General features: G+C 36.4%; 1 protein-coding gene across 1 annotated transcript in view; it reads right to left on the bottom strand.

Annotated features, from left to right (window-relative positions):
- The window catches only part of LOC109375345 (receptor-type tyrosine-protein phosphatase kappa-like), a 347,967-nt gene that overhangs the window by 59,079 nt on the left and 262,620 nt on the right, over positions 1-26,268 (bottom strand). Inside the window, exons 4-5 of the mRNA XM_019630700.1 lie at positions 12,369-12,450; positions 10,168-10,283 (exon numbers count right to left, since the gene is read on the bottom strand). Coding sequence (XP_019486245.1) covers positions 10,168-10,283; positions 12,369-12,450 — 198 coding nt within the window. The remainder of the gene's footprint in view (positions 1-10,167; positions 10,284-12,368; positions 12,451-26,268) is intronic.

The raw sequence follows: 26,268 nt of genomic DNA on the forward strand, positions 1-26,268 counted from the left end.
AACTCAACAGATGATGACTTGAGCAAAACACAACGTGAAAAAATTTTTTCAATCAAAAATAAGGAGAATGAAAAGAGTTTGAGACAAAGTGACTAATAATGATATACAAAAAAATAATAATTATAGAGATAACAGAAATACATACAGAAGGAAGAGAACAGAAAAGTGCTAACGTTTTAATTAGAAAGAATTCTGAAAATTAAAAAAAAGTTTTTAAAATATGTAATGGAAGAACACAGCACATACCTGAGAATTCTAACCCAGAATGACCAATAGCGATACATATTCTCATAAAATTAGGATCTTGAAAGAAATTAAAAACAAACAAACAAACAAAAAACACTTAGAATATCTAGAAAAGGCAGGTAGATGACTTAAACGGAAAATAAAATTTATTATAAAGTTTTGACAGCAAAGATATTTACCAGAAGAAAATGAAGTAATGTATTAAAGTCACTCAAGGAAAAAAAATATGAATGAATTTACATCCTACAAAATTGACTGAAATCAAGGGCACATATAAACTATTTTCAACATCCAGAACTCAGGGAACATTATTCCCATTAGCTACTCCAGGGAAAGCTACTAGAAAATGAGTTTCAAACAACCAAAATTACTACAAAAAGACATAATATATGGACTGATGATGAGCATTAAAAATATAGTTATACATAGAACAAACACTAAATACGGGCCAATCGGGAGAGTATAGTAAGCAATGGCTATATGCTAGCAATGAATGTGGTACAAATATTCAAAATAACATGAGATCAAAATATGAGTTATTATGGAATATTCTAATTTTCTCTTCCCCTGTATTATTGAGAATCAAGAATATTACTGTGGGGAAAAAAAAGATATAACTGACAGATTGTAATAGAGAAAACATTAAGTGAAAATCTTTAGGCTTGAATTTGAAATATCAATTTAAGCTCATAGGTATTTTATCCTTAAATACATATACATATATTAAATTTATATAATTATATATCTATACTTCTATATAAATTTACATATTTATATTTTTACGTAAATACATAAATATATTTGTGCATATATATATTTATATATATATGAATATGAGTGTATATATATATATATATATATATATATATATATATATATATATTACACACACACAATTTCCCTCTTAGTATGATGGTCCTGAAATACAATTTCTCACTAAAACAAACCAGGGCACAAAGTGTGAAGGGGATAATGTATTCTATGACACTGAAACATCTCACAATATCAGATAGGAAGGAAGCTATCAAAGACTACTGAAGTCCTATCAAAAGGACTCGAGTCAACTTGAAGATGTTCCCACTGGCCAAAGATTGAACACATTGAGTTTTAATATTAGTAATGACTGCAATAAATTGAAGTCCATTAAATATGTATGTGAGTACATGGTATTAAAATAAAAGAAGAATCAGTCACCTTTGCATGGTGACAGGAAACCAATTCATTGTATTGAAAACTAATAACTAAGTAAAGCAAAGATCTGAGCATTTATCCTCCCTTTCCTAATGAACTGTATCACTGGGTAGCCAAATAATAGATGCAGAGAAGTGTCCCTTCATGAACTAAGAAATACAAAAGAAATAATAAAATTAGAATACACAATTTGTAACCTCCAGGAATGAATATAGGCAGTAAGCATCAACATATACAAAGATCACAAAAAGAAAGACAAGACATGCCGTGCCTGCTGCAATCACACCAAGTGCCACCACTAGTACTGCTAACGGATCACACTTGACTCTGGAGTTTGCCGCCAAGTGGCAGGGAATTCAGAAGAACACGATGAACCAAAGAGGACCTTTGTATGCAAGCAGTAAAATGCAGACTCTGAAAAACTATACCTCTAGTGGCCTGGGCTCCTCAACAGATATAATTGTACAGGGAATAAAGGGATAGAGGACGAACCCACAGATAAAAAAGACTTTAAAATACATATTTTTATAAGCAGACAAGATTAGTTATAGTGTCTATGGACATATATGTGAGTAGGGGAAAAATGAAAAAAACCAGGGCTAAAATCCATGATCACGTTACTGCAGGGCAGCGGGACGGGCCAGGAGTGACTGGAAAACGGATTCCAGGGTGGCTGCAAAGTAGCTGTCTTGACCTGTGTGGCTGTGTGTACCTTACAAAAATTCATTAAGTCAGTTTTTATTTCTGTGTGGTTTTCTATACCTATGTTTTATTTTACAATAAAATAATTTTACAAATAGTAGATCTTTATATTAGACTCCTTTTCATATAAAAGAAACCCGGAGTGCTACCACAGCCCCCATGTTGCAATGCTCATCGCAGGAGCTCAGTGGAAGGTTGCAAAGTGCTTGCCATGACACACCTTGAAAACACACTGAAAGGGCAGCTCTAGGAACAGCAGGAAAGTACATTACCCTCGCACAGAAAAATCAGTAAATTGTTATTTATAGGTGCCAATAAGAAGAAATCCTTGAGCTTCTATGACTGCCAGGCTTTTGCGGTATGCTCCAGGAGTAAATAAGAAAGATAAAAAACATTCCACACATTATTCATTTATAATCAATTACGTAATCTGTAGACAACAAATTCAAGAGTTTATAAATTATTGAACAGGGAGAAGAACGCACTGTCTTTAAGGCATTGAACTCTTTATGGTAGAAAGCCTCGCAAAGCCAACCAACATGAGCTCAGGAACATTTAACAGTCCTAAAAATCAAATGTGTAAACTTTCTGATGCTCATGTTATATACATACATATCAAAAATGCAGCAGGTAAAAAGGAAAACATTATAATTTATCATACTTGGTGACAGACTTTCAAGACCAATGACATAGTTCTTTTTATGAAGCCATGGAGGAAGAATATAATTCCACGAACTCAAATAAACCAATGTCCTGAGGAAAAGCAGGACTGACAAGAGTGATAGCAATTAGCTACCAAATAGAACATGGTCTCTTAAGTGGAGCAGAATTAATTGTAAATCAGAAATATACACAGAAGAAAATCACTACTGCTTAAATGAGGGATAAACAGAGAAAATTAGAATTAAATAGCAGGCTAGTGTTCATCTATCAGTTTAAGTCAAGAGCACTTTACAAGTCAGGAAAGCACGACAGACATGATTAACACTCCTCTCTGACATTGCTCCTGTTCCGTGAGCCACCAGGTACAGAGAAGCCCGGGCTGAAGGCACGCAGAGCCTTCCCATAGATGAGTTCTCCTAAGGGAAAACCAGGACCACCCAGAAATTTAATTGAGCCAGAAGCTTTAAACTGTCTTAATAAACTTTTATTAAGGTTCAAAAGGACCAAAAGGGATGGAAATGTCACCTCATCTTTCACTCCTACTTAGGATAACTAAGACACAGTTATGAAGGCAGGAAGGAAAAAAGTAAACAAATGGGTCTAACAGACAAATTAGTTCTAAGACAGAAAATGAGAAAACCAACTCATTGGCTGTAAAAAATAAACTTTTGAGAAAATTTAGAAAGCTGTCTTTATTAATTTACTCTCACAACTTTGCAAATGTTATCAACTAACTGGTGCCAACCAGACCCAAAAAATTCCACTGCCTTCCTTCATTTGTGCCTCTCCTTCTCTACTCACATTTGACAATTCCACCAGCACTGTCCAATCACAGGTCCTAATTCCTTGATGTCTATACCTTTCATAGTTACTTCTTTCCTGCTTTTGTCTCCATGTCATGGCTTGGCCCCAACCCTGTCATAAACTATATTTACCTCTACTTCCCACCGGGAACCTTCCACTTCAATAAGATACTCCTCTTGATGTTCCAATTCCACCCACATCCACAGAACAGTAACCTGCAGTGATAACTATGCCCACTAAATCTTTGCTTATTCAAGTCCCACATGTCCTTCAAAGACTCAATCAAATCTTCCTTAATGATTTCACCAAACATTCCAGTCTAAGTTGCTCTTTGTCAACTCTGAAATCACATAGTGCTTAGATTCCATATGGTCTTTTCTTTCTCAGTTATAGAAGCATTCTCAGGGCTAAAAGAATCTTAAAAAGCATACAGCCTAATGCTATATCTTTAGCAAGTGCTTATCCAAACTACTTGGACACTTCCACTAATTGTAATTTTAGCACCTCTTGGAATAGCTCTTTCTAGGTTTTAACAGCCCTACAAGTACGAAGTTCTTCCTTATAATCAGCTTATATCTCTCACCATATAGCTTCAGAACATTAGTTATTACTGTCCTTTAGCATCTATAGAGAACAAATTAAATACCTCATGCATATTTCCAATATTCTAACATTTTAAGAAATGTATCCAGTCTCCCACAATCTCAAGATATATTCATAATACGTCCCTTAGCCATTCTGACATCATTTCTTCAACTCTACTGTCTTAGTAATTATATACTGCCTTTTTTATTCTAATATTTCATATATGTGCCAACCACTCTGACAATGACCTGAAAAATGACAGAATTTCACCAAGCCCAGACAGTACAAAAATTTTTATTATATCGTGTTCCTTTCTTTTTATTTTATAGTCCCCAGTGAGCTAATCACATACTACAACTTTAATCAATTTGGCTTTGAAATATTTCTCTAAAAATAGTTTTCAGTGAATTGTCGACCATAAACTGCACGTTTCTAGGCCTGGATTAATTTCATCCAAAAATTTTCCTTTATTATAACATATGCAAAATTACCAGATTTTTTTTCTCAAAAGAAATAGTATTAGAGATAGAAAAATCTCTGTGGAAATCAAATATGCTGCAAACATCCAGGCACTTCATCTGACAGTATTACTAGGCATGGGAAAATACTGTAACGTGGAAGCATCCGAAAGAGCTTTGTGAGCAATGGCTAAAGAGAATTTGAAATAGTATAGTGATATGTTTCACCAGTTAAAATTTTTGTATTTTCAAATCATTTTTCTTTTTAAAATCATGCCTCTAATTTCCACTGTTACATGGCAATGTTCACATGTAGTATAGGAACAAGGCTATGACATTTGCCTGGATAGATAAAACACTGTGTGGCCAGGCGTTTCAGACTAGCCATTTTCACTGACCCTAGGCTGATAACAGTTGCTACTGCAAGAGGTCAGCCTTTCTCTGTTTGTATAGAGTCATTTGTATTTCATTTTAGTAATTCTACTCTCCAACTATTATTCTCAATCCATTGCTTAAATTATCTATTGTTTTATAAGGAATGACATATTCTTTTGGCTGTGAAACTAGCCGAATCACACTATATTAGTGGTGACAAACCTCACCAAGGGCAAAGCGATGGCTGACTTTCCCGTACTGGCAGGCTCTCTGAGGTGGCACAGGGCCAGCACCTGAGGCGATTACAGAGAGATTGGCCCCATTGCCACAGTTCTGATGGCACTCTGTATAAAATTACCAGTGACACATTCAACAGCCGCATTTCAATTCACCAAAACAAATGGTTCCACCAAATCTACCGACACAATTTCCTACTTTCACTAATTCCACAGTCGACTGTCTCCGTCCAATCCAATGATATATGCCCAAGAAGCTCTGTAATGATGGATGGAGTCATTAGCACTTTAGTTTCTACACTGGACCTGAAGCCAAAGCATATGGTCTGACAGATGTTCCAGCAATAGGCTCTATTTGATTTGCCATGTAGGTGTCCACTTATACTGGACCATCAGGAAAGAATGCTAATTTATAAGTTAAAGTCCAACCCCTATTTTAATTCTTTCCCATCATCAAAAGTTATAACATGTCCTAATAACAGAACATTCAGAAGATGCTTTATCTTATATTTCAGCTTAGACTAAAACGGAAAAGTTACCCTTGAACCTGATAAAATCAGACAAGAGAGACAGAAACACTTGAAATATTTGTAGGCTATTGTCATCTGTGACTTGATTAGTACCGCCAGAAATTTGGGTATTTGATAAAATGTTTCATATACTCACTTTTTCCCTCATTCATGGTTTATTGAAGTAAACTGCATATATAGTGAATTGGATGGATCTAAACGTCTGACATATGTATATATAACCATAGACCATAGACCCAACACCCCAATAAAGATGTAAGATATTTACATTATACCAGAAAGTTTTCCCCTGTCCACTTCTGGTCGAGCCCCATGCCAGAGGCAAAGACTATTCAGATTTCTATCACCATAGATTAGTTTTATCTCTTCTAGAACTTAACATAAATGGAATCATACAGTATGTACTCTTTTATCTGCCCTCCTGAAACACAGTGTTGCTGATATTTATCCATACTGGTGCATGTATTAGTGATTCATTCTTTGTTGTTCCTGAGTAGCATTCATTCCATCGTTTGAATGAATCGCAAATTGTTTATCCATTCTCCTGTTAATGGATGTTTGGGATCTTTACAAGTTTTGCTTATTATGAATAAAATTTTTATAAACATTCTTGCTCAACTCTTTTTGTGAGTATATGCCTTTATTTCTCTCAGATGTGTGTGTGTGTGTGTGTGTGTGTGTGTGTGTGTGTGTGTGTGTGTATGGATCTGCGATGTCATATGTTAGCCATTGGCTTATATATTCACTTTTTTCTGCTTTCACTTTACTTACTATTCATATTAGTAAGAGTTGGAATAAAAAGGACATGACTACAATTTTTACCCTACAAAAATGTATAAACTGTTATCTTTCTTTGTGAGAAAATCATCTGACAATTCTCAGGAATATAACATGTTTTTATTATTTTACTCAGGAATACAATTAGTATAAGTTATACATTAGAATTTAAATTTTCATCTTATTTGCTATAACCTGTGTTTTATCCTAAGCTTTAAGTTGTAATCCACAAATTCTCTACCACTGGGGGTTCCGTCGGAACACAAAATGGCTTAGTGCTAAAACCTGAAAAACATCTGCTCGTGTATGAAAAAAATTGCAAATAGTAAGTTGACAAAAAAATGTTGTGTTTATATCTAGATATATGCTACTTCAGTGAGCTTTATGATAGAAAAGGAATTTGGAAATTCTCTAAGAGCTACTAAAGACTTTATTCTAAGTCCCTGTCTCACATAAATGAACTGTATTACACACTTTTTAAAACTATGTTCCAGAAAGCCTCGTAATTTCACCATATTTCTAGCTCGTTGACTCTCAACAGACATCTAAAAACATTCATTCATGTTTATTTATGCATTTGTAGTTCACTCAGCATATACAACAAGATTATTTTGGGTTATATTTTTTGTCATTGTTTTCTAAATGTTTAGAATGAATGACCTACTTCTAAGCCTCTATAATTACACAAGCTGAGATCTTACAGGAAAGAACACTCCCTAAAGATATATCCGGAACCACTATGATACACTTTATGAATTAACTACCTACAGCAGCTCAGGTAACTCTTTCTTTGCTTGTTTTTTGCTCTGATTTTTAATTTACCTATTGAAGCACAATATTATATAATGTAAATGATTTGGAAAACACAAAAAGTTTGTCACCATTTTTCATTCCACCTGACGATGCCAGGTATAATGGTTCCTCCATTATCCTATTACTTCTTTGATAGGATGCAGCAACCTTTCATTGAGTTGCTTAGGAGCATTCATTCTCACTACTATCAGCAGATATTTTAAGTAACTGTTCTCACAGTGATACTTAATTTAACAGACTATTTTTTCCCATACAAAACTAATAACATAAAAATTCTATACTATTGTACCAAATTAAAAAAAGGTAATCAAGTCAGTGTTTCAGGCCATCAAAAATACTATAAAGACCTAGTTGAGCGTCCTTAGCTGGAAGGGATTTTAGTCTCTAGCCAACATCTCCTTAGATAGATAAGGAAATTGAGGTTCAGAACAGTTCAATGAATTCTCTAAGCCCACAGAATTAACAGGGTTATCTGAGTAAAAGGGTTAGAATTAACGTTAGAATTAAGAACTAGACCTGATTTATAGGAAGTTGTTTTATACCAAGAAAAATGACTTGACATCTATTTGTATGGGTTGGCTTATAGATTCATCACGGAACCAAGATTCTTCCTATATTATTATGTTTCTACTACTTCGAGAAAAGATGGATCATTTTTTAAGTCACTGGCCACTTTCTGATTGACTCATTTTATATATGTATAATAATAATGTCTTATTCATTTGAAAACTTCCCTAAACTAAGTAGTTGATATTTTTTCAATATTTACTAAATATGGGAAGAAATATTTAAGAGAATAAGTCAAGGTAACTTAAGTAGTACTATTGAAAAAAATGTAGAAAAGGTTTTCATCAATAAGGTGAATATGCAAACTATGGAGGATTTCAGCAATCTCAATGTCAAAAGGAAGAAAAACATGCAAATATACCTTGATAAATGTAAACTTACGGAAGAGAAGAAATAAAGAAATCAGAATAAAAGTCTCACAGAATATTTTTCTCTCTCATCTTTGTTTCAAAATGGCAGAAGAAAATTTTTAAGAAACTATAATGAAATGAGTCCATCTACAAAATAGGAATCAAAAATGAGCAGTATTTTGACTGCAACACACTCAGACCAGCAGGCCCAGAAAGTCTTTGTTGCCAGAAGGCAGCTGGTGTCTGAGTGTACAAAACCCTTTTTGTTTTCAAGTCACATTAAATCCTGGGGCAAAAACTAGGGGCAGACTGCACAGCCTCTGGTTCCACAGGCAAGACTATCTGGATCAGATCACAATTAAATGTAAATGCCAACTGATGTTCCCACCTAAATAAAAAATTAGAAAATATGTCTGAAAGTATTTTTAAAACAATTATTTAGCCTGAGAGAGAAAAGTAAGAGGGATTCTGACTTGATGTGTAGCTGATAAAAGAAGGTACAAATTATACAACTTGCTCTCCAGGAAGAATTATCTTATATTTTAGTATCTGTAGGGGAAATGATCATAATCAAAAAACAGGAGGGGCTTCATTTTCTTTTCACAGGTTCAGTATAGTATACTGATAGCTACAAATCAAATAATTATAAAAGTACTAGTAATTAGATTTATATGAAGTACATCTGTTATCCAATTGTATCATGAGAATCCATCTACATTGTATCATGAGAATTTCACACATTTAAAACATCTCATACAATATCAGGCATTATACTAGGTATGATTTTAATAACCATTTATTATAATCATGAGCCAAACCACCTGCAAACTAATGATTATCCTAAACACTAATTTCATCTCTCTAAAGGTATAGTAAAATAAATGTTGATGTGTATTATTCAGGAAACTAACATCATCTTACAATCATTTTTCTTTTCAGTCTCTATTGACATTCTCAGAAATTTAAAATTCTAATTAAATCCCTTTCCTCATTCTGAGGTACATAGAACCAAAACAATAAAAATAACAAATGTGCTCAGAAAATACTCTTACTTACATGTTAGCTTCAAATATTTTGCTCAACCACCTCATGGCTCTGCTCTTACCCCCTTCCCACCCCCCCCTCCCAACCCCCCGCTGCCCCAGGACTGATAATCTCTGAAAACATGGTACATTTCTGAGTCTATTGTTTTCTTGATTATTCTTTTATAGGTCTTTATATACACCAGTCATATTTCCCCAACATATATGCTAAATGGCAATTCATTAAATGCATATTTATTGAGGAAATAATATATACAAGGCACACAAGTCTTAACCTAAGACTAATATATACAAGTCTTAACCTAAGATCTGTGATTAACCCTTATACACAAAAATTCTGAAAAAAAATTTAATTTGTTCTCTTCCAACTCATATTTCTAGAAATACTCCCAGAAGTTCCTTAAAATATTTTTTAAAAATGTATCCGAGTAGGACAATTCCTACTTATAAGTACTATGCTCTTGTAAGGTGAGTTTTCAAAATATTAAATGAGGAAATTTTCACTTAATTCCTACACTGAATGGATCTAGAAAAAATTGTTTTTCACAGTTTGTACATCGGAGAAAAAATAGGTTTCATTAGAAACTAATCCAAATACTTATTAACTATATAGTGTTATATTTTATTCATATTTCAAAAATAGAAATATCTGAACTGAATCTGCAGCCAATTCAGCCAATTAAATCATACCTATACATACTCCCCCCCCCGCCTCCTGCCTCCCCCATCCCCCCCACACACACATGAATGAGATGTATAGGTAGTACATTTGTAATTTTTTTTTAAATCAAGTGTGCCCTTTAGCTCAGCTGCCAACTCGGGCTTACCTGCAGCCACAACTTGTTATGCACAGCATCTCGCCCTGTAGCAATACACTGAAACGTAGCATTCTGCCCTGCATTGACCTCAACGTCCCCCAGACGGAGGAAATGAGGAGATTTATCTGTGAAGGCAAGAAAAAAATCATTGTTGAAGAAAACATGCCATGTTACTTGTTCCCAACAGGATAAGGTTGTTAATGCTTTTTTACCTTTCGCCAAGACTAATATCATACGGAATAAAATTGAGTTTTCTTTGCACAGAAAGGCACAATTTCCTCTCTCATTCTCACAGTTCTTTTTCTCAGTAGCTCTACTACTGATTGCTCCTTAATTGCTGGAGCACCGTTCTGTACAGAGTGAGCACTCAACAATTATGCTGAAGAACTGCCATAGCACGGTGCACATGGGTAATAACAAAACAGTTACAAGTCAAAGCAAGCAAAAGAGATCCAATAGGCACAAAACAGAGCATAATGGAAAAATATAATGAAAACATATAATGACATCTGAAATACTGACACATACACGGCTGTTAAACTAGTAAGCTGCATTTTAAGCAGTTAAATCTTTTTTTTTTTATTCTAATAGCTATAATCCTCTGGTACTTCAAAGAACAAGGGAATATTTGTGTTTCCCTCAAATAGAGTATCAGCTTAACTATTGTTAAATCCACTTCACATTCCTTTATAGCCAGTTCTAAGAAAGTTACCCAAAAGAAATATTAGAACCACAAAAAGTGATGACTGCAGTCAAAATATACTATACATGAGTTATATGACTGCCAAACAAGTGTTCTCTATAATTACCTTTTAAAACTGAAGCTTATTCATGTTTTCAAGTGAAAGGAAATATACCCAAGAAAAGCTAAGCCTCAGTGAGCAAAAGAAAGCTCATGGAGGACCGTATTACAATGAAAATGCTGTTGTGGTCAATTTATATTTTGTAAATTAAAAAAAAAATTTTACTCACAAAAGCTTTTCTTTAACACCTCTCTTTCAAGAAGTGTAATTGGATAGTAGATGGAAACATCAATCTCATATACTAACAGATTGAAAGAATTTAGTGAGCCAACTTGAACTTTGAGTAAGATGATACTGTTTTCCTTTTTCTTAGAATGTGCCACATATAATAAGTCATTTGACCCTTCTCTGCTACAGCTTTCTCCAGTGCCTCATCTCAGCAAGCACTTGGGGAAAGGGGATGCTTCAACTAGAACATAGGCTGGAACAGTGGTTCTCAAATTGCAAACTCCAGACCAGCAGCATCACTTGGGAACTTATTAGAAATGTGCACTCTCAGGCCCCACCCAGACCTACTAAATCAGAACAGGAGAGGTTTCAAGTATCTGAGATTTGCCACACTCCACAGGGGACTCGGATGCAAACTAGAATTTCACTACCACTCACCATGAGCACAAGCCTGGACTCCTGCATGGTGCCCACCCTGGCCATGCTGCTTATGATGCGTTAGAAAATTTCTACCAGGAGTACTGAACAGATCATCTAGAAATCATGGGCCCTATAAAATGCTGTTGGGAAATATAGGTAAAGTTTGTGTTCCTGCCAGCTGTTCTATGCCTGGCTCTACTCAATGCATGCAATACTTGTCTTTCAGGAAATGTGATGTGAACACAAATTTAATTACACCATCTGAGGGTCAACCAATGTGCATCTAAAATAACAAAACTATGTGTTAACAAACTCAGTTTGTTTCCTTTGCTTCCTATTGCTTTGCTATTTAATATGGGTTATCCAGATATTTATTATGACATAAAAATATTAATCCTAAATGTGGAATAAGGTGAACTAATTCATTCTCTTCATTCCCGCTTTTAACTTTGTGAGGCTTTTTAGTTTCCTTTCAGTTGAACGCTGATTTGTTATTCTTCTTTGATTTCTGAGAAAATTTACGAATACCAAAAGATAGAACTAGTCCTACCTACATTTTAATTTACATTTGCATTGTGTCCTCACTAATTAAATAATGAAAATAATCCTTTAATATGTGTACAATTACAAGTCTAAAAAAACATTTTATTCAAAAACTCTAGAAATACTTCAGTGTTCTTTTAAAACTGAACAGAAGGGTAGGAGTTAACAACAACAAAAGAGGCAGCCATGACCAAATGATAAACAGTCAACAGTCACCGCCAATATAAGACAAGTTTGAAAGGCCATAGTAAAATAAAATTCTTAATCACAACCTACCACAAGGATAACTCAATACTTGGATGTCATCAATGGCAATATAACCACTTCTCCCTCCTGAGACTTCGGCTTCAAATATTACCTGTCAGGAAGAAATAGAAAACATTTACAACAATCAGTTAGAAGCAGTTTTCAAAGCAGAAAAAGAGCAGCTATAAAATGCTTAAAATTTTTTCATTTGACTCTTGTTCTACAGGAATTAAAAATTTATCTTATAATGTAGAGTAATTTTCTAAACCTTGTACAGGTAAACAAAAGAACGTTTTTGGAAGAGCAGTCAAATTACTGAGATCAAGCAGCTCTCACTAAATTTTTTAAGTTCGTAAGTGCTATTAAGTGTTGTTAGATTTCCTGAATGGGCAATCTATAGGCAGAAGGAATAGGCAGACACAACAAATCTTATATCCCTATTTTTCCTTTTATTGATTTTCTCTATTGTTATTATTTATTTAACATACATTGAGCACCTAAAATATGCCAAGCAGTAAGCTAACCAGTGAAGAGATCAAACGATCAAAGCTTTCAAAATAGCCAAGTTTTTTAAAACAGAGGTCATCAGATAGATTAGTGGTATTCCAGGCAAAAAGAACAATTAGATGAATAGAATAGAATAGAATAGAATAGAATAGAATAGAATAGAATAGAATAGCAGTGATATATGTGGGGAACTAAATGAATGTAATCTGTATAGTAACAAAGGCTCAAAAAAGAAGAGATGACATTAGAGAGGTAGGGATGGAAAAACTTGAATACCATGAAAGTGATGTCAGGAGTATATCCTGTCAAAAGTTCCACATTAATAGATATTAAACAAACAAACAAAAAAAGTCTTGATGTTCAAAATGAGCTCATGTTGTAGAGTTTTGCTGTTACCATCAATAGCAGGACCTCATATCATATAGCCTTTCTTTTAACAATATGTGCTATGACTTTTCAAGAGAAAACAGGTTTAGCATGCCATATTTCAATATTTTCATTGACTATGGGCTCCTTTATTTGTAGAGATACATAGATTATTTTTTGGAGTATTTTGCAAAACATTTTAGGAACTGTAATGGAAACTGATGTCTATAGTAAGAAATATAATCAGATTGGTCTATCAGAAAGATATTTGGCTATACAATAAGGGGTGGCCTAAAAAAAAGACTGGAAATAGGCAGCTAGGTAATATGCTAGTAGCAGTGAAATGGAAAAATGAATTTAAAATAAGACATAAAAATTAAAACTAAGGAAATAAAGTAGAAGTTATTGACTCATTATTTGTGGTGAAATATAGGACAATTATGATTCCTGGCTTGGACCACTAGATGGATGATGCTATCAGCATCCCTAGCCTGGACTAGTGATAAAGAAAAAGGTACAAACTTGAGAGAGAAGATAACTAAGTACATTGCAGACATTGCAAACTTGAATTGCCCAGGATACATGTGGAGCTATGCTTAGGTGATAACTAGACAGGTATGTCAAGAAGAGAGAGGAGAAAACCACTGAAATGGGAGACAAAAAGGCAGCTGGCAGAAGTAAACCCAACAAAGTGTTATTCACACATAACGTCAAGGACTGAAAAGAAGTTCTCGGGAGGTTTCAGGCAGGTCAACATTCCCACCAAAAGCATTAGAAAAGGCCAGATACATTACAGTAACCCTAATTTTAAAAGATCAGGTATCTGCATAAACAATGGCATCTCTATGAACACAAATTTTAGGAGGAAAGTCTCTCGAGTGTGATCCTATGGTCTCCAGCCATGTCTCCTTTCCCGCGAGAATATTTGTCAATTCTGGGATTAGGCTGTGGTGCTAGCTCAGCACAGACAAAGGGCTTCCGATGGGAGAAAGTGAAAACAGTGAAACTTGCTGCAGTTGGGCAAAAACAGAACAAACTGGAGATTTGGGAGTTAGGTTAAAAAAAGAAAAAGAAAATATATAGGCTGTGGTAAAAAAAAAAAAAGAAATATAGGAAAGAGATCAAGAATAAAAACTAGAATTAAAAACTATCAATTGGCATTACTCATTAGGAGTCGTCTGGTAACTTTCTGACAACTTTACTATAGTGGAGAGGCAGAGGTTCATTGAAGATGATAATAATTAACATTTATTGAGCACTTACTATATGCAAGAGACTCATAAACTAGCATGCACATTCACATAAGCGTCTGTTGCTTCTCTCTCTCTGTCTCTCTCTCTCTCTCTGTCCCTCCCTCCCTTCCCTCCCTCCTTTCCCTCCCTCTCTCCTCTCCTCTCCCTCTCCTCTCCCTCACTCCCTCCACCAACTAACCCCCCACCTCCCTCCCCACCACACAGGCTTATGGCTCATGTAACCTTCATTACAATCACATGAGGTAGGTATGATTGTTATCCATAATTTAAAGAAAATTTGAGTAACCGGACCAAAGCCTAACAGCTACCAAGTGGTGGAGTCAGGAATGGACCCAAGCCAACCTGCCTCTGGGTTCTTTTCTTCCATCAGCTCCACTACACTGTCTAGCAAGATAAAGAAGCAAAGACAGTAAAACCGTTTCCTTTAAATGGGTTTTAGATTTCCTTTAAAAGTCCAAAGTGTTAAATAAAGAATAAAAAAAAGTCATTTTAAATAACACACAAATTAGGAACTATATTGACTAAATAGCGGTACCATCAGCATTCCCCCTTCTCATCCTCGTACCATGCTTCCATAGCCACCCGAACGTCAATGACAACAGGACACAGTAGGCTAGGGGGATGGCTCATCTCCCATCAATCCACTCCCATCTTAAACTTTCTCCTGTGTTATTTCTTTTCTACTTCACGGTTGCCCTTTATGACTACTGATTCCACTGGAATAAGTTGAAGCTGAGAAAGAGGGGAACGAAGTTTTTGTGGGAAGAGAAACACTTCACAATGAAAGGATGGCTAATCTATGGACACAAATATATGTGTATGTGTGTGCGTATACATGTGATTTGCATTTCATGTAAATGGGGCCAGCCGAGTGGTGCGTTGGTTAAGAGTTGGCTTGGGACGCCAGCTCTGAGCAGCAGGGCCCCAGTTCGGATTCCACATTAGGGCCAGTGACGCTGTGCCCTCTACAGCTATGATGGTGAACAACAGCTCGACCTGGAGCTGAGCTGCCATGAATCGCCGGCAACGGCGTAGGCTGCAGTGGAGCTGCAGTGGGCTGCCATAAGCTACTGTGAGTGGCCAGCAGCCAGCGTGAGCAGCCGTCCAGAGGCCAGCGACCTATCTGCCTCAGTCGGGAAGAGCGCAAGGATAATACCAACATGGGCCAGTGAAGTGACATCCTCCACAACTAGACTGAAGAACAAAAGAACAGCAACTTGTCTGTTCCCATTTCCCGATTCCCCAACGCTGTTCCCCTCCTCCAATTCCCCAATAAAATCTTAAAATAAATAAATAAATAAATTTCATGTAAACATATTTGATATGAAAACAACTGTCATCGCACTTTCTAAATACTGGAACAAGGTCTTAGCAAGACACAGGGCGGAATCAGACTTTAAACAATGTGTGACTTGAAACAAACTGTGGTAGAGGCCACTTTCTCAGGGGTGAGGAAAACTCATATTTGACTCCCAACTCTCCTGTTTACAAATTCTTAAATAAATCACATAACCTTTTAGAGCCATGTTCCAACTCCATAATAAAGATGTAATGCAATTTCTGTTATAATATTTTATGAGGATTAAATAGGACCATACGTAAAAGTGCTATATAAACCAAAAGGTAAGATTATCAACATTGTTGATATGTGAGATATGTGAGATTTGTTTAAGTGTATCCCAGGAAAATACATTTTATTTGCTTGAATGTAGTTCAAGGAAGAGGAAGGATGAGAAGGAAAAAGTGAGAAACCCATTTTTTGGGGGGGTAGGGAGGAGAACATTTTTATGAATAGACCACACATCTGTATAATTAATCATTGTTAGTTATTTCAGTTTCGTTGTAGTCAGCATTAAGTTATTTTAATTTCTAGGCTTATCTCAGTTTTACTTTCTTGGAATTGTTTAACTTCCTTTGCTCTGTATAGGTGATGAGTTTAAACATGATTACTACACCTCTGAGGAAAAGTTTATTTGTTCATTTAAATTGAGCTTTATTCTGGACAATAAATTTAGGCCTTGATTTAAAAGAATAGTTCTTTATTAAAGAAAAAGAAAATGTTTCTCCTTTTCAGTGACCTCATTTTCCCTACAAAGTGTTGTCTTTGCCTCATTAACGAAAGCTAAAGGAAATTTCTAAGATCAGATTCCTTTACTGCTAAGGATCTAATCAGTTTTATGACTTCAGCAGAGCCCTCACCTTTAAGGCTCTTCTGTCCACTCAGGGGAAACAAATCTCAACAGCTTAATTACACAAAGCTTGCTTGGGCTAATGCTCAGGTCAGGCCTAATGCTTGGTGTCAAGTAGTCAACCAGGGCTTCCCAGAAGAAGAGAGAGGTGGAAGCCATACCAGATGTCAACTTTAACCCATCCAAGAGGCCAACCTGGGAACAGAATAAATGGGCTCTGCTTTTCATGCTGTTTTCACTCAACTCCATTACCTGAAATACTGAAGGTAATGATTCTAATCAAATTTTTGCTACTCCAGCAACATTCTTGGATTATTAACTAAATAAGGGAAGTAAAGTTAAATTAAGGTGGATGGGGGAGGCAAGCCCTAAAGAACAAACACAATGTTATCCTTTGGTAAACTGAATTAATGCAGAAGAAGTGCATCATATAATGGAAAGCTGAACCCAAAGTCAAGAAGCCTGGGATCTAGTAACTGGTCCGCTATCACGTCACCCAAGCAAAATTTTTAACTGTGTCTTTGTAGTCTTATCTGGTCAATACTAGCATTGCTTATACCATAAGTTTTTGTGAAGTTTGAACGGTATATGTAAAATGATTAAAATATATATATATATGAAATACCACATAGTCCAAGACATTACAGATATGAGAAAAATCTGAAAAAAATTTGCACTCCTTTTTTTGTTCAATATATCATAATGTTAAAACCAGTGTTGGCTCCAAAGTCAGATATATATTTCGTTAACATTCTTTAAGTGTATCTTTAACTTATGGAAAAACATATGTAAAGTTACATACGTAACTTTATGTAAAATCAAAACTTCAGTTTCTTTTTCTATAAAAAGAAACTATTAGTATCCACCTCTGGGTTTAAGAGAGGATTCAATGGGATAATGCATATGAACCAGTTAGCACAGCTACTGGCACACAGTATGTGTTCTGTGTTATGGGGAACCACTGCCATCCTAGGAAGAAAACATTCATAAAGGACATATATACTAAAATAAAATTTTTTCCCATTCCCTCTCTCTTTCATCAAAAACTTAACCCCCATCTCCAACTTGGGTGGGGGGGGGAGAAATAAACAAATAAATAAACTGGTATTTTATTCCCATAAACCTTAAATTTGCATTTTTGTGATTTGAATTTTTTTCCAAGATTTTTATTGGGGAATTGGGGGGATGGGAACAGTGTTGGGGAATTGGAGGAAGGGGAACAGACAAGTTGCTGTCGTTTTGTTCTTCAGTCTAGTTGTGGAGGATGTTGCTTCACTGGCCCAAGCTGGCACCATCATTGTGCTCTTCCCGGGAGAGGCAGATCAGTTGCCGGCTTCTGGAGGGCCGCTCACTGCGGCTGCTGGCCGCTCACGCTGGCTGCTGGCTACACACGGTAGCCCATGGCAACCCATTGCCACAGGGGCTGCAGCCTACGCCTCCACCAGTGACTCATGGCAGCCCAGTTCCAGGTTGAGCTGCTGTTCAGCATCTTAACTGTGGAGGGCAGTGTCACTGGCCCTCATATGTGGGATCCGAACCAGGGCCCTCTGGCATCCCAAGCCAGTTCTTAACCATTGCACCACTCGGCCGGCCCTTGTGATTTGAATTTTTAAACATTAAACACTGCTAATGTAAAATTCTAACTAAATTACACATTTGACTTCAAAGAATAAATGTACAAAAATCAAAACCTATTTCTAAATATCCAGGTCCACATTTTGATAACAAATAAAACAGTCATCTGTAACACAAACAAAGAGGCTAAGGGTGCAGGTCCATCCATACGAACTGCTACTACACCACTCATGACAATGAAGCCTCAAAGTCAGGAGCAGTGGTTGACTCAACTTTGTGTCCTCAAAGCTTCATCATAGTTGCTGGCACACAGTAGACATTCATCAGATGCTAGCTGAACAAGAACAAATTATACAGACACACAAAAACACACACACACAATACATAACGTATATGAACAAAAGTATGTCAACATCATTAAATATAACTGACTTCTCTCCCTCCCTCTCCCTCCCTCCCTCTCCCTCTCTCTCTCTCTCTCTCTCTCTCTCTCTCTCTCTCTCTCGTAAACTTTAAACACTGAATTCTCAAGGATCCATCCTAGGTCATCTTCTCTCTTTTTGCCATATGTTCTACCCGGATATTATATAGGGAGGTGAGCCTGCAAAAGGACAGATGGGGTTGGGGGAAAAAAAGGCATGTAGAACTATAAAAGGGAAATGGATGTGTATGGTGTCACAAAAGCCAATGAAGTGGAAAAGAGGTCAGGACCAAATGCTGATCAAACACCAAGTTAGGGAAAAAAAAGATTAAAAATACCCCCTTGTACATTTTATAACTGGAAGTTTGTACTCTTTGACTAACATCTCCCCATTTTCCCCAAACTCCAGACCCTGGTAATGGTCACCACCATTCTAGTCCCTGTTTTCTATGTGTTCAACTTTTTAAGATTCCACATATAAGTGATGTCATACCGAAGAAGACAAATTTTCAGTTATAAGATAAGTTCTGGGGATCTAATGTACAGCATGGTGATTATACTTAACAACATGCGTTACATACTTGAAAGTTGCTAAGAGAGCATATTTTAAATGTCCTCACCACAAAAAAGAAAGAAAGAAATGTTAATTAAGTGACATGACAGAGATTCTAAATAACACTATGGTGGTAACCATTCTGCAATACACAGGTGTATCAAATCAACACATTATACACCTTAAACTTATGCCCTATTATATGTTAATTATATCTCAATAAACTTGGGGGATAAATACCCCTATATGTGCCATTGTGATTAAGAGTAACTAAAGGAAGAGCCATCTGTATGAAGTAATAGAAGTAGAAGCCATATTGGACAATGATAAAGAGAGCAGAGGAGAGGCAGCAAGTGTAAAAACTCCTACAGGAAGTTTACCTGAATTGGGGGAGGCATGTAACCAAGGGTGGAAGAAGATGTAGGATCAAAGGAAGTGTTCAAATTTTGGTTGTTATTATTTTTAAGATGAAAAAGGCTTAGATGTTTAGAGGTTGAAGATGATTCAATTTGATAGAGGATCTTTAAGTACAAGGAGAGAGAAATGATAACTGTCAGGATGGCACAGGATTGCACAGGATGCATATCATAGCTCATATGAAGGGTTCCATGCTTACTATTAATATAACATGAGGAAAGAAGGAGAGGATGAATAAAGATATGAGTAAATTTGTAGAATTGGTAGATAATAGAGTTTCTGTTATATGGCCTCAATTTTCTCAGCTATAAGGGAGGCTAGTGAAAAGGAGGAGTAGTTGGAGTTTGGAGAGTCAAATATAGTGGAATAAGGAGAATGAGAAAGCAAGTAGAACAGAAAAGTGTGATAGGATACCCAGGAGTATTGTGAGACCATCTGAAGTTGGTCACCATGAATTTCTAGTGATCCCAATCTATCAAGAGGCATGACTTTTCATACTGTAACTTGCTTGGTTTTAAGCTCATTAAAAGTAGAACCCCCCAAAAAAATGCAAGCAAGGATTTTATAGAAATAGCAAATGTAACAAAAAAGATTACGATGAAATCAAATTTCGATATGCTAAGCAAGTTGATGAATTGTCAAAAGGCTGGTGGTTTGATGAACTAGCCCCCCACCCGTGTTCATGAATGATCTCAGTAAAACAAATAAAGTAGAAGGTGAATTTATGTTACAGTCAAACAGTGAGATGCTTACATGTAAAGTTAGAACATTCATGAGAAAATATAAGATCTGCTTAATCAGAGCAACAGGTTAAAATAAGGTGGGTGATTTGGGGAGATGAGGTAAAATAAGGAAGGTAATTTCTAGAAAGGAGGCAAAATAAGGAAGGTGGTTTGGGGGGATGAGGAGGTGAAGGAACTAACAACGGACTTTCCACAAATATACTGAAGTCATCAGGATAGTGGTGGGCCTCAGGAGTGGAGGGAGAATGCCGACACCAGTACTAACGTTTATGATGAATAGGGGGAATGACTTGGGATCCCACAGAAGGCAACAGTGGGGATGGCGGCGTGGTCGAAAGGAAATAAATCCCAAGGAGTGGAGGTGCTTCCTATCCACTGGCGTGATCCTAAGTCACATGGAAATTAATATCTTCTCTTTTAAAGACTGGTAAGAAATATCCTCAGATGGGAGTCAGAAACAGAGCATGATTAGAATTAGGGTTAATTGTACAAATGCATTTTCAAAGTTTATCCCCCTCTACAAAAACATAAGCTCTTTGAGGGCACTGACTGTCTTACTTCATGCCACGTCAGAGACCCACAGGGATCCTGTTGAAAGTTGGGGCTGGAAAGAGTTCCAGTGCTACAGAAAACTATGGAATATCAGTGGATTCTAGTTAATAGTTTTGCCGAAGGAAAAAAGTGTTTAGTTAATTTTTACCTAACTTATAAAATGTTGTTGATATAATAAAATAGCTATCCCTTGAGAAAGTTCCAGATAATTTTCCCAAGCTAATTTAGAAATCATGAAAACATAATAACTTCCCTTGAATAGTTAATGCTGTAATAGATAAATTTCTCCTTATAGCCCCCAGAAGACCTTGTACTGAGTCAAATATCTGCATGGAAACGTCAACATCTAGAATCTAGTTTCTTTTCGAATGTGAAAATATTCTATTTCTGTTCTTACTTAAAATTAATATACACATAACTGACAGATGGTACAAAAGTCCAGTGCACAGCTGTCAGCCGCTGTCACCCACTGCAACTCCGCTCACAGGCACTGTCAATCTGAAATTCTGCTTTCTCAATGAGGATTCACTGAAGTTGTTAGAGAAAAGGAGCCTCCCTGTCAGACCTCTGCATGGCAGGATGGCTTGCCTATTGGCTCATGTAATAGTTGATTTCTAAGAGTCTAACATGTGAAAATGCCTTTAGTAAAGGTGGGGGGGCTGGGCGGGGGTGTCTTTGGAAATGAATGCATTCTTTGCAGTCCTTGCCTACTGGCTACTTGTTTATTTAGTTCCTGAAGGAGGTAAATGCCTGCAATTGCAAAAGGTACATAGATAAAATATGTCAGCAAGGGAAATACTGGTTCATTCTTTGGCTCTAAAGCTACTTGCAAGAGTAATTAGGGGATTCTAATTATATGTCAACTAAATATGGAAGGCAGTTAAGACATGTAATAAAGCCCAAATTGATTCTTCATCTAAAACCCTTTCATAATTCAGAGTTTAGCTATCCTTAGCCCCTCCCATGACTTAGAGGCACATAAGAATTCAAAATCAGTTATTTTCCTTAAGATGCCTTAAGGTTAAATATGGCCAGTTTCTTGGAACCAGTCCTGTCAAGACTTAACTTTATGGCTGCAGTCTGCAGAGAATAATGGGGTTCTAGAGATTCAAAAGCCATGTCCTGTTACCTGAATATATCCAGGCTTTCTTTACAGCGAAAGGGTCTGCCACTCAACAGAAGCTGCTGTTGAGCAGCTTCCTTTCCTCCACACATACACTGCCATCTATCCACACACAATTATAATAACATAATAGTGACTTAAGTTGATTTCAGAATGCAAATGCTATATAGAGTGTAGCCAAGTATTCCTGAATGAAATGTCAATGTTACAAAAATATCCTGAGGTTTAGCACTGCCAATTGCCTCAGTGATGAGAGGAACTGCCACATTATCTAACACAGATGACAATATTAGGTATAACAAGACTGCACTTGCATGAAAAACAACCACAACATCCATCCAACGGCAAGCCTTTACAGGGTGATATTGTGTTTGCCTGATAAACGACAGAACATCAGTCAAAGCACAGGGCATTGTCCAGGAAAACAGTAAAAATGCAGGGCCATAGATCAAATGGAGAAAATAAAGCCTAAGAGATTTCACACAAGAGTAGGCTGTATAAAAGAACAGCCCAAAGAAAACATTTTTCAGAAGTCTCCACACCAAAATGAATATGTAAGCACAGCACATTCCTATGCTTCAAATTAGCCCAGGGAGTTGACTATCCCTAATGTAATCACCAAAAATATCTAGAAGATCTAAATTAAGGAACCAACAATAATCATTTTTAGCCTATGCTAAAAAGTTAAAGCTCATAAAAATAGTCTATCAGTTATTTAAATTAACTTTCTTTCCTGAAATCTTGCATTTGCAAAAAACTGTCAATGCTCTCTTTAATTTGAGTAGATATTGATGTAGATTAACATGTATAAAAGCACATGACTCCACAATGTGGCTAACAGAGACCCAGACAAACTTTTCATCACTGGTGCTCACAAGATAAATGCAAAAGTTCTTATTTTCTCTGCATGTTCTCTATATCTTTAGATTCCTTTGCTTGGGGAGCCATATACCACTTTCTTAAAAAGGTTTTGATATAAGCACTTTATGATAACAGAAATATACACACAAGCATGCATGTGTGCACACACGCACGTGTGCACGCACGCGCACACACACACAGCACAGGCAAATGTACCAGTGTCAGGTAAGCCTCAACCCTGAGTCACAGACCTCTATTAAATCTCTGTGCTGGGGTCATTGTGAGGATTAAAAGAGGTTACACAATTTAGGAGGTTCTCCATAAATGTCAACCTCTTCCTCCCTTTTCTGTCCTTCCTCAGGGACTGATTTATCATAGGCAGTGCCTTAAGACCCCAGCCCATGAGGAATAAGGCAAGAAGACAGCTTTAGGTGGCAGTGATGCTGGGAACCAAGAGGAAACACCTCTTAGCTCTTCATACTACAACAAACTCAACGCCACACACTCACCACATTCCCCATTCCTAATCTCTAATGCAACAAAACGATCTGAACAATCTGACATCCACATCATTAAAGTACCCTTACATGATTCCTTTTTCATTTCAATTCAATGCCTAGTATGTGAAGCTGGCTGAGACTAGAGACCACAGTATAATGTGCCCAACTCCTTTTAGAGACAGACATCCCCCCATTCCAAGTTAGACAGACAGAGCATAATGCTATATTCAAAATTCCTTTGAATATGTATGCAGAAATAAATTTAAATAGGACCCACTATTGTGGCACAGACTAATTTATGTTAGAGTATGAATTTAGCAAGAAGGAGGAAAAAGTCAAAATGGCAACTGGAAGAGGGAAATGAAACAAAAGTTAACCGAAATAATCATGATCTAAAAATGCCATTCAAAACATTTTTTTCATCTTGTGGGTCTGCTCTTAGATACATAAGCAAGCACTTGCACCATAAAAGATTTGTTATGAAACTGAAAGTGGAGAAGAAGCAAAGGGTAGCGAATTCATCAGCAAAATGTCATTTCTGTATCTTTACTATCATAGCTCCACCATCTGGGTTATATTTTATAGCTAGTTGTCTGAGCCAAAAATAAAAGATGACTGGTTAAGGTTGCTATTTCTATCAACATGACACTGAATTACAGAACTATTTTTCCTCACTTCTAGAGATGTGCCATTTATCTTCCTACAATCCACAGGCAGAACCTTTTAAATTTTAGCACAAACAGTCCAACCTTACAGAAGTAGATCACTTGCACAACTGTATCTGAAAAAGTGCTTTCAAACTAACACAGCAAGCCTGTTCCTCACCAAGTGACTCTCAAGTGCTTCAATTTATGATCATGGAGCTCAATTAAGGAAGTTAAAATTAATAGCTCAAACTGTATGTACCATCACACAAAATATCTACTATGAAATTGGTTGATAGTATGCACTTATATTACAGAGAAAAGCAAGCTATAAGTGAACTAGGTGATTAATTGCTACTGAACAGGTCATATAACCAGATCTGTCTACATCAAGGCAACGTTCAACTGGCCACTAAACTTGAGTTTTCATATCCCAGATGCAAACATATTAGTCAACAATTATTTTGTTAAAATCACATGCAAAAAGAGAACACCTTGCTCTCATCATTTCAAAGGAACGATATAACCTTACTCTCTTGAAAAAATAGGTTAGGGTTAGGGATAGGGTGAGGGTTAGAGTGGGGAGAGATTTTTACTCAACATTAACTAGAATAACCAGTTTGTGTGGGAAGGAAGTAAATGAGATAAACAGAACCTAAGAATATTAATTTCATTATCTATTGAACCTTGTAGCATAGTATATGCATTTGTTCGTTACATAACTATTTATTGACATCTACTCTGCACAAGAGATGAAAAACACAGAGAAAGCTAGTGACTTCATGAAAACCATTCTAACACAGAGGAAAGACAATAAGGAAACACATGGCGTGGTACTAAGGCGCTCCGGAGGTAAGGAGCTAAAGAACAAAGAGGTAAAGACACAGTGACCAGGGGAATCTCTGAGAAAGTAAGCATGAGCATAGATCTGAATGTGAAGATGGAGGGAATACCATTCCAAGCAGAGGAAATAACAAGCACAAAGACAGGAACAATCTTGGAACATTCCAGAAGCACAGGGTAGAGGAAAGGAGAACAGAGACCAGCAGCCAAATTTGTATGGAGTTAGCCAGGAGCCAGACCCTGAGTAAAGAACTGGATTTTATTCTCAGTGTGTTGGGAAGCCATGGAAAGATTTTGGGTAGATTCCTCAATGTCTAACATGTTTATTAGCTTTGAGTTAGACCCTTACCCTGGTGGACTAATTATTTAATGGCACCAACAAGCAAGAGTGTCACAGCTAAATCTAGGATCCAACACCAGGAGTTATTCAGTCTGAGAAAAGTCTTTCCATGTGTTCAAATGACAGAAACGATCAAGGGTGCTTTATTTGGATCATGTAACACTATATAGTTTGCTATTACACTTAAACATTACTTTCCTAGTTTGGATTTCATCCCAACTGTATAGATGACAAACTCAGCAGCATGGTGATAGTTGCATTGCAAAGAAAAGTTGTTGATGCACCAATTTATGTCCAGTTTCCAACATGTTTTCTCTTTAGAGTCAGGGTGAGACAAACTCAAGATTATATTATTGAAATCAAGTAAATTCATGCAGTGAAAAAATATATTATAAACTATACTCTCTTGAAAGGGCATTGTGACCTTCAGGGAATCAAATTGAGAATCGTAATCTTATGTTAAAATACAAAAATTGGTCATTAATACCAGTATTTTACAATGCTAAATTTTGGCCTTTATTAATATTTTTTTTTATTGCAAGAGTGAATTCTTCTGAAGAGTGTTAAACTCTCCACATACAAAGAGCATACTAACGTCTCAAGGAAAAGAAATTAAAGTGTTTATTTAATAAAGTTATCTTCCTAAAAGATAAACCCTATACTATCCCCAGTTACCCAATTGGGGTCATCACTTACTCTGTGACTCTGAGAACATTACATAAGCCTCCCACATTCCTTCTTCATTCTCTGAAAGTCAGGGCTGATTTGAAGGGGTCATGTGATAACATGTTAAATGTCCTAACATGGAGTGGCATTCAATACACTCATTTTCTATCAGAATCCTGCTAAGAAAAGTCATGTATCCAATGAGGCTTCCTACAAACTACAGCTCTCAGCAAAGTCCTCCAGTCTGTTGACTAGAAAGAGTTATACTGCCCAAGTTCAGAGTCTCTTCAGCCATTGATGTTATCTCCAGGAACAGAACGATGCCTGGTTTGTCTTTATTCTTATTTCTTATACAAAACTATTAACAACTACCTTGA

Source organism: Hipposideros armiger, unplaced genomic scaffold (assembly GCF_001890085.2).
Source record: "Hipposideros armiger isolate ML-2016 unplaced genomic scaffold, ASM189008v1 scaffold_934, whole genome shotgun sequence".
Taxonomy (NCBI): domain Eukaryota; kingdom Metazoa; phylum Chordata; class Mammalia; order Chiroptera; family Hipposideridae; genus Hipposideros; species Hipposideros armiger.